General features: G+C 35.1%; 1 protein-coding gene across 7 annotated transcripts in view; it reads left to right on the top strand.

Moving 5' to 3' along the window:
- FNBP1L (formin binding protein 1 like) overlaps positions 1 to 9,347 on the top strand; it is a 112,351-nt gene extending 103,004 nt beyond the window's left edge. For 5 of the 7 annotated variants that reach the window (XM_007484987.3, XM_007484988.3, XM_007484985.3 and 2 more), the window contains 5 exons: positions 363 to 472; positions 1,415 to 1,547; positions 2,748 to 2,842; positions 4,277 to 4,425; positions 5,446 to 9,347. In XM_007484987.3, the coding sequence (XP_007485049.1) occupies positions 363 to 472; positions 1,415 to 1,547; positions 2,748 to 2,842; positions 4,277 to 4,425; positions 5,446 to 5,624 (666 nt within the window). In that variant the 3' untranslated portion in view covers positions 5,625 to 9,347. The remainder of the gene's footprint in view (positions 1 to 362; positions 473 to 1,414; positions 1,548 to 2,747; positions 2,843 to 4,276; positions 4,426 to 5,445) is intronic. The other 2 variants (XM_056819093.1, XM_007484986.3) reach the window with 1 other exon arrangement.
- Positions 9,348 to 9,759: the final 412 nt, after the last annotated feature.

Here is a 9,759-nt window from a genome sequence, read left to right on the forward strand (position 1 = left end):
TCATTTTGTTAGTGATATAAGAAGGTATAGCTAATCATTTTAATGCATTTAATGGCTTGTCATTGCAAGTTATTTTCATCTGCTGCTTTTCTGTTTCATGATGCAAAGAACGACCAGATTAAATTTTTTCCTTAATATGTGAGTTCTAGTTTGCATAAAAATTTTAAATTTTCTGCTTTGTTCTTTTGTTTCAAATTTGTCTTGAAAATTTTTTGTCTTGTATTTTGTTTTTATGCTTGTTTTAAAAGAAATGCCTTTTTCTCCTGGTATCAGACAAATGTGTTGGTAACTGCAGGTATGCTTAGAGTTAGATGCAGTCTCCAGAAAATATATTTAGTGATGACAAAGTCTTTTCATTTCAGGGTCCAGCACTAGAAGATTTCAGTCATCTGCCTCCAGAACAGAGACGTAAAAAATTACAGCAACGAATTGATGAACTTAACAGAGAACTACAAAAAGAATCAGACCAAAAGTATTTTTTGTTAAATTATGCAATATTATTAATTTCAGAATTTGTTTTGAATGAACATCATTAGATATGACATGAGAAATTATCAGTGCCTCTTTTCTAATCAGTAGTTTCTTGAATGTAATTATTTTGAGAACAGAACATGCCCTCAAACTTTGTAATAAATGAGGCAGTTGTACTTTTAAACTATCCTTTTGGGAGGTTGCCATATCATGAGTTTTTTTTTTTTTAAGTATTACATTTTCATTTTTTCAGATTGACTGGAAAATAATTTGCTCCTTTTTAAAGAATGGATTAAATTAAACAATTAATTAATTAAAACAATAGTCTTGACTTCAGAGCATAAATATAAATGTCTGATGGGATCTGAGGATATAAATCTCCCCATCCCCCAATTTTTTTTAAATTTTATTTTTATTTTTAAAATGAAAGTAAAAAATGATAAACTATACTCAAATCTGCTGAGATTAAACAACATCCTAGCTTATTAATAATTAATAAATTCATGAAGATGATTACAAAGCTAAAAATAATTCACCGGTGATTTCTGATGACACAAATGGGCCATTTAATCTAGAAGAGACCTAATGAATGGGGTGTCATTTATTTTTCATCCTTGATTCACTGAAATTAAATCAGTTTATACATATTTGCATTTTAAAAAATGAGAATTCTACTGTTTACTTACACTTTCAAAAAGAGTTTTAACAAAATAGCTGAACCCATCTTTATAATTCATTTTATAGAGGATAGTCTTTAATGAAAAAAAATTAAACATTTGACTTTAAATTGAGAGTTATGATTATATTTGTATTAGGTTGTCCAAACTAAGTTCCAGCTAAATCCCTCTGAATGTGTTCCTTGTTGATTTATTTTTATTAAATTGGGAATCTTTGAAAATGTAAATGTTATTAGTTTTTTGTATCTGTTTCTTCTGTGTTGCAGAGATGCTCTCAACAAAATGAAAGATGTGTATGAGAAAAATCCACAAATGGGGGATCCATGCAGTTTGCAGCCCAAATTAGCTGAGACAATGAATAACATTGACCGGCTGCGTATGGAAATACATAAGAATGAGGTGAATCTATTATCATGTGACAGAATGTTTTCACCATAAATTTTCCAAATTGCCTAAGTCAGTTGAAAATGTGTGTATGACCAAAAAGGTTTTATTATAACATGTAATCATTGAAATTAACCTTTTAATGAAAAGTTGTTTTAATAATTATAGCATTGCATCATACACACTCACTCTTACCTCCCTCTCTATTCATTGTGCCCCAGGCACCGTGCTAGCTGGTTTTCAAATATAGTCTCATTTGATTCTCACAACTCAAGAGGCTAAAGTGCTATTCCCATTTATCCTGCAGAGGAAACTGAGGCAGACATCCAATTAAGTCACTTGCCCAGGTTCACACACCTAATAAGTGTCTGAGGCTAGACTTGGACTTGAGTCTTCCTGTTTTTAGGCCCAGCTTTCTATCTACTGCACTACCTTCTTGCTTCTAGTTAAATATACAGATGTATGGCGATGGTGTTTAGTGTTTAAAAAAATTTTTTTTTTAATTTCTCAAGTGGAAAAGACATCCTTGGTGTGTCATTTGCTAGTTGTTTGAACTTGAGTAAATCACTGAACTTCTGTCAAGCTTAGTCTTCTCATCTGTAAAACAGAGATGATGTTAATGTAGTCCTTTAAGATGTACATCAAATCATGTAGTTACCTGATTTGATCCTAAAATGATATAGACATTTGTGTAATCTCATTGCCTCTTTTCTCAACATTGTTTTGATGCTTTAATAATGTATTCTGTCAAAGCCCTTTATTAAAATGTAATGCCTTATGCAAATATGAAGGGGTGTTATTACTTGATGATATTTAATGTGAGAGGCAATATGACTTCAAGGGTAAAGAGTTGTCCTTGTGACCCGGAAGACTTGGGTTCAAGTTTTGTCTCTTACTCAGCCTGTCTCTGTGTGGCAAAGTCCCTTCACTTTTCAATTTATCACATACCTCTTAACACTTAATTTAGAGACAAGTTACCCAGTCTGCAGTATTAGTTTCCAGAGCCAGAGGTTCTCTACACTGTTGAAACATAGGTCAGGCCCAAAATAATGTTAATGGGAAGAGCTCAATTAGGATCCTGAAACCCCATGGGATTAAATAACTAAGAAGTTACTTAGATACATTTCAGCCTTTCTAGTCTCAAAGCCTGTTTAGATATTGAGGGTTTTTTTCATGATGCTTGTTCACTTCCCTTGTATTCATTTTCCTCTGAAGGCCTGGCTTTCTGAAGTGGAAGGTAAAACAGGTGGGAGAGGAGACAGAAGACACAGCAGTGACATAAATCATCTGGTCACCCAAGGAAGAGAAAGGTCATTATTTAATTCCATAAAAAGTTTCTCCATATGTTTTAAGCCTTGAATCTTTTTTTCCCTTTATCTTTTCCCTAGAATTCTTAATAATTAATCTGAAAATTTTTCCCTGAATTGACTACCTTAGCTGTTCAAATAAATGACATTCAGAGTGTTTTTGTCTTCTGTGGCTTTGCTTAGAAGGCAATTCTTCCTTGTTCTAAGAAAGCAAATTTAGGGAATTTTGTTTTAGAATTGACGAGAGAATACTGAATTTGTTTTAAATAGCCTTAATATGGAATTTATCATATTATTTCTTGCTAGTGAAACATATCATAGGTTAATTCTCAGACTGTAAATATCCAGAGCATGGAGAAAGAAAAATTCTTTTCAGATTTGGAGTCATAGAATTCCTAAGCATGACCATGTCACGCTCCAGGTGTTAATCAAATGGCAAATAAAAGAATAGTGGTCTTGGTGAAAATTCTCTGAAGAAATGAAGTTAGGTAGGAATGAACCTGTCCAGTAAGGATATTATTGTGGTTCTACATTTTCCAGCATATGCAACTGGACAAATTTTCAAGTTATTTGAGGGTACTTTTCCCTTAAAGGTATCAAACTGATTTCATCATGAAGGAGGATCAAGAGAGAACCTACAAAGTAGCTAAATAACTATTTTAAAGAAGCTAAGACTTTCAACTTTACACTAGAACAAAAATTTAACTTGGTAGGACGAAAGGAGGATATACTCTACCTTTCTGGGTTTCCTTTTGCTCTAGTTTGTTATACAGTAGGTAAAATTCAAAATCATGAGAATCCCTAGGCCACATAAAGATCTGTCTCCTAGGCCTACCAAAAATATTGATTTGTAAGAATCTAATCCTGTTGACTGGCCTAATCAACATGAATCTTTCAACAAAATATACTTGGAAATTTAAAACTGTTTAGACATTGTGGTAATGCATTTAAAAGTAAAAAAAAAATAATTACCCTTTTAAAATGTCTGTTAGTTTGATTTATTCACCATGATGAGTTAATTTTTTTTTTCATTTTTCTTCTAGTCCAGTTCTTTACCTTTTGTTGTGTCAGAGACAGACCCCTTTAACAATTGAATTAAGTCTATGAATTCCATCTCAAAATATTTTTAAATGCATAAAATAAAATGCATGATACAAAAAGAACCCAATTATATTAACGTATTTATTTTAAAAAAATTTTTTAAGTTCGAAGACCCAAGGTTAAGAACCTTTTTCCCCCTCTCGGGGAGGTTCTGTTGAAACCTTTTATCCTGAGTAATTTGTTATATATTTTCAAGAAAATAAGTTTTCCTTTGGAGGTTTGAGATTGGTTTTTAACACAATATTGTGATCCTTGGGAAATTCTTGTTGTCAGTTTTTTAGAAAACTAGTTTGCAGATGAGAGGTTTGATAAGATTCATTTTCATTTGTCTTATAGCCCTGAAGGAAGTTACACAGATGATGCCAACCAGGAAGTCCGAGGACCACCACAGCAGCATAATCACCCTAATGAGTTTGATGATGAATTTGAAGATGATGATCCTTTACCTGCTATTGGACACTGTAAAGCTATTTATCCATTTGATGGTATGATTGATTCAATTTATTATATTTGATGAAATTGGTAATTTTGATTTAATTAACTTGCAGTTATATGAATCATTTGCTAAATTAAATTATCAGAGCATCATAATTTTAATACCATGACTCTTTGATTATTAGTTTTATGCATAGTGAGCATTTTCTTTCTTTTTCCTGTGTGATGAAGTTGAAGTTTGTTAGTTCTCAGGACATATAAAATATGAGTGGGTAGTCTGTTCCAGATCATGTGTAAAATCTAACCAACTCTTCACACGCTGGCTGCCGACTCCACCCCCATGTCGTTGATTCCTTTGCATTTTTGCTCCAAGATGAGGAGAGATGGCATAGCTGGAAACTGAAACTATGACTACATCCTTGTCCCCCTACTTGATATTTAAGAGAAAATGTTAATAAGGATGAAGAAGTAAGGCTTAGTGGAAGACCATTCTGCCCTTCTCCTTTTTACCTGGAGGTCTAGAAAGGTAGAGTGTATCCTTCTCTCATCCTACCAAGTTAAAATCTTGCTCTAATGTAAAGTTGAAAGTCTTAGCTACTTTAAGACTTAGAAAAATGTTCAGATCCTCTTTGTTCCCATTGGCCTATTTAGCAGCACCAAGAACATGATCTACTTCCCAGCCTCCAGCAGGTAGAGATGCTAAGAGGATGAAGGAATTAGCCAAGTCATTGGGATGATAAAAGACAAGATACTTTGTTACAGATATTCCTGCTGTCAACATCAGTGTCTGTACCTTCATTTCTCTTTCAGTTCCTTCACCAGTTTTCTTTTAACTCTTCTCCTGATCTCTCTAGGTACTCTCCCCAGACACCATTCAGTATCTTGACAAACCAGGAGCAATTTGACTCAAAAATGGAAAAATAGGACTTGATAAATCAGAAATCTTTATAAAATTTCACAAATACTTAGATTTTTTCATATTGAGGACTACTTCTATGTTGCAAATATTAATCTGGAGGATCATGTAGCATACATAAATCATGCCTAAGCTCCAACAACTCTCTTCTCAGGGCACAATGAAGGCACTCTGGCTATGAAAGAAGGTGAGGTCCTCTACATTATTGAGGAGGACAAAGGAGATGGATGGACAAGAGCTCGAAGGCAGAATGGAGAAGAAGGCTATGTGCCAACATCTTACATTGATGTAACACTAGAGAAAAACAGTAAAGGTGCAGTAACTTATATCTAAACTCTAACCAGGCAGCTTCATTCCCCAGGAAAGAGAACTCAACATACACACTCAATGAGATGAAAAATGTTAGGAAACATTTCGTAAGGTTTATTGTTCACCATGTGAGCTTAGCTCAGGCTTAATGATTCATTAAGAGTTGTGAATATTGTGGAAGGAAAATGTTCTTTTATGTTTATTTCCCAATTTGAACAAAATTCATTTGGGGTTTAATCACTGCTATTGGCCTTATGTCCTGCATAAATCTACTTGAAAGATTTGTGGCTTTCCACTTGACAATTATAGCATCTCATCCATTGAGAAGATACTTAAACGTAAAACCTTTTACGTTACTTGCTTCAGAAAACAGATAAGATACAATAACTATGAGAAAATAAGATTACCTGGGAACTCCAAAAAAGGCAAATTCAGAAAATTAGCAGTGTAACTTAAAGTGACAGTTAACCCAAATGAAAATTCATTAATGGCTAATGAATTCGGCCAAAGAAAAACGCTTTCCCCTTTGTCTTCTAAATATTTTGTAACAATCTTCTTAAGATGGAAATATGTTGTTTTAAAGAAAAATATTGCCTACATGGGTAGTGTCTTTAAAATTTTGCAAAGTAATTTGACCTAGTCATTTTGTGTGTTTGTAAATTATGTGTTTCCTGAACAGGAATTTTCTGAATTTTTCTGAATTTCAAGTGATTTTCAGTAATGTACATATTTATATATTCATCTTCTCTTTGCATTGCTCATCTTGAAAATACTTTTTGGAGAATTTTTCTTTTCTTTTCTTTTCTTTTCTTTTTTTTAAAGCCCTTACCCTCTGTCTTAGTGTCAGTTCTAAGGCAGAATAATGGCAAGGGCTAGGCAATTGAAGTTAAGTGACTTGCCCAGTGTCTGAGGCCCTGTTTGAACCGAACTCTTTTGGACTCCAGGCCTAATACTCTATCCATTGTGCTACCAAGATGCCTCAGCGAGTATTTCCTTTCATGGGTTAACATCTAAGAGCCCATAAGTAGTAAGGCACAGGTTTTAAATAAATTAGGATTGGAATTTTTGGAATGCAAATGTGATCAATACTTTGTATTAAAAACTAAACTGACAGAACAGTGCTCTGCTGACTGGCTTCTGACTTAATCACAGTAAATATGTATTTATGGTCTCCCATAAGTAAGATGACACATTTTTTTTTCAATTCCAATCAGATATTTCAGAAGTAACAATTCCTCCCACTACTTTTCGTCAGTGTGGAAGGCTCTTTGGATGGAGCTAGCTCTTTGCAGAGTAGATGAAGTGAGGCAGCTGGGAAGGGGACCATACCATGGTCCTCATGGAACAAAGCTTATGAAGGACTTCAGGCTTTGGGATTTGCTAATTTGGGACAGGCACTAAACTGAACACCTCCTTCTGTCTTTCCAAAGGCCTTCAGTAATTCTGTTCTTTTCTTTTTCCTCCTGGACTACAGGTTCCTGAAGAGGGTTTCTGAGAAAATGGGCGAGATGTGGAAGGAGGTTACATGCAGCTGCTCTTTGGGGGGAGGGTAGTAGAGTTGGCAGGCTTAAAGGGAAAGAGATAAAAAAAAGCAAATTGCATGAGTGCATGCAGGCATATTTTTTTTTTCACTAACCTCATTTCCATGCATTGTTTTTTAAAAAATCGTGATATTACAAATTCTCACAATTCTGCTTCAGAATTCTCTTTTAGAAAAAGGCCCAAACAACCTTTGCCACCTTTTCCCATTTGTTTTACTCTTTCTGTTCAAGTCACAAAACTGCAGTGATGATTTCCCATTTGTTTCACTCACTACAGTTGTCCCAGTAGGACTGTCTTCATCCAGGCCCTGTTTTAATTGGCTGTTAGTTAGACCCATGCCATTTGTCAGTGTCTGCCTGTGCCACCTCCAGGCTCGCCTAACATCCTGTTGCATGTCTAGAATGACTGGACTAGATTTGTGTCAGGCATGTCTTTTATAACCTCTTGTTTTCAATGCTTGTGTTTTGTTTTACATTTGTAATGAAAAAACCACTGTTTTGTGAAATCTCTCCAGCACTAATGTTTCCATCCCAGTGTTCATGTATGCTGCTATAATGTTCCCATTCATTGCAACCATCGTCACATTCCAGTTTTGACATTCTGAAGAAGTGGTCTTTGGACCCTTGGTGATTAGCAAAAGAAAACATCTCTGCTGTAGCCTACAACATAGTCAAAAGAACTCTGAAATGTGATACGTCTCCAGCACCTCATTCTGAGAAGAACCTATAGTGAGCACTGAAATCCTGGCAAAGTAACATAGAAGATACTCACCATCGCAAGACAAATGACTCTTTTCAAAAGTCAGCTGCTTGCCATTCAAATACTGCCTTAAACTAGAGTGCCTAAATCTGTTGATTGCCAACACTACCACTACAGTATCCCACAAAGGGCTTTATGTATCGGCTTGGAGTAACCTCCTGTAACTCTCCCCAGTGCTGCTGCAGCTGCGGAAGGAGCCGTGGTAGGTGGCTTCTAGAGCGCTTCTACATATGATGGTGCATCTCTTCATATTTATGCATCAAAACTAAAGACATGTATCTGTCCATTTTACTTTACTAAATGTTTTTAATAGAATTTGTATGGAATCTCTCCCCCTCCCCCAGTTGTCTTTTAATTTGGGGTAATGAAGCTACCACTTAATTACTATGATAGTCTGTTCCCAAGTGATGCTTTCGTTCTGAACCAGTTTAAATTTGAGTGGAACTTTGTAATGATCTATGTGCACTTTTCCTTGTAAGATGGCAATTTCAGTCTGTTTATACATGTAAATAGTTGTCCACAGTGGCCCTTTTGCTCATATGGTCTTGCCTCCCAATTGTGATTCTGTTAATGGCGTGCATTATACCTGATTTACTAGAATAATAGTGAAGTAGGGAAAGGGAAATACTTGTACCACTCATGCTTCATTAAATCAGTTCTTTGCTGTTTGAGGGAGAAAGAGAATGTGAAGTGGTCTGTGCTTCATTGAATTTTAAGCAATATTTTAGAAGCCTTGTGACTCCTTTTAAAAGACTTTTATTTCCAGTGTTATTTGACTTGTACTACCAGTAAAACTAAAGCTGAGTGACGATTGTGTGGAAGTTGATTCCTTTATTAAAATGAATATGCCACTATTACACAGCTGACCATGTATTACCTTTGGGACTATGAAGCTATCGAGTTTAGATTTTGGATATTGTATACAGGGTTATTTATATTATGTGACATTACTCAATACTGACAAACTACAAAATGTAGTTTTTAAAATCGAGTGCTTTTTTCATTTTAAAGGTTAGCAGTGGGAAGGAAATGTGATCTGGCTGTTTGTCTTTTGTATGAGGCCTGGAGTTCTTGTGTTTGCCTGGCTAGCAGCCAACAGGTCAAAGTTTAAGGCTTCCTTGTAAGGACTAACTGTTCTTTTCAAGCTACTGTTTGTTTTTCTAAAAGCAGGATTTGCTTCCGCTGGGGACAAGTCCCTTCATGTGGAATAGTGCAACCTGTATATGGGTTATTACATATAGGAAAGACATTTGTACTTGCACAGCTAGTTAAAATCATTCTGAAAATTGGAACATGTGAGTTGTCTTAAAGAGATCTTCAATTTTTTCAGTGATTTTTACTCCTTTTGTGTACATGTTGATTTCTTAATGGTAAATGCTTTGTTTAAAATAGTGTTCTCTGTTGAGAATATTTTCATGGAATAAAAAATCTTTTCATGGTCAGTCAGCTGTACAGTGTGATGTCTCTTTTTCCGCTATAAATAGGAATTCCTAAATGAATGAATGATTTAGGTAAGTGATTTGACATTTAGGGTACAATATGGTATAGCAGAACCATCACTGAAGGCAGAAAGAAGACTTTGCTTCAGAACCCACTTTCTTGGGCTTACTTATGTCTCTTAACCTTAACTATGTTTCCTCATCTGTAAAATGAAGGGGCAAGATTAAGCCTCAGGTCTAGTTCTAGGTCTATAATGATCCTTATATCAAGTCTTTTGATGGTGGAGTGTTGGAGGTTTCCCCCCCATATTTCAGATTTAGAAGTCATAGGAAAGTATCCCAAATAAGAAGGGGAGTTAGAGGGCTTCCAACACCCCCTCCCCAACTTTTTAGCTGTTTTCTTCCAAGTTTACCCCAAA

This window comes from Monodelphis domestica, chromosome 2 (assembly GCF_027887165.1).
Source record: "Monodelphis domestica isolate mMonDom1 chromosome 2, mMonDom1.pri, whole genome shotgun sequence".
Classification (NCBI taxonomy): Eukaryota; Metazoa; Chordata; class Mammalia; order Didelphimorphia; family Didelphidae; genus Monodelphis; species Monodelphis domestica.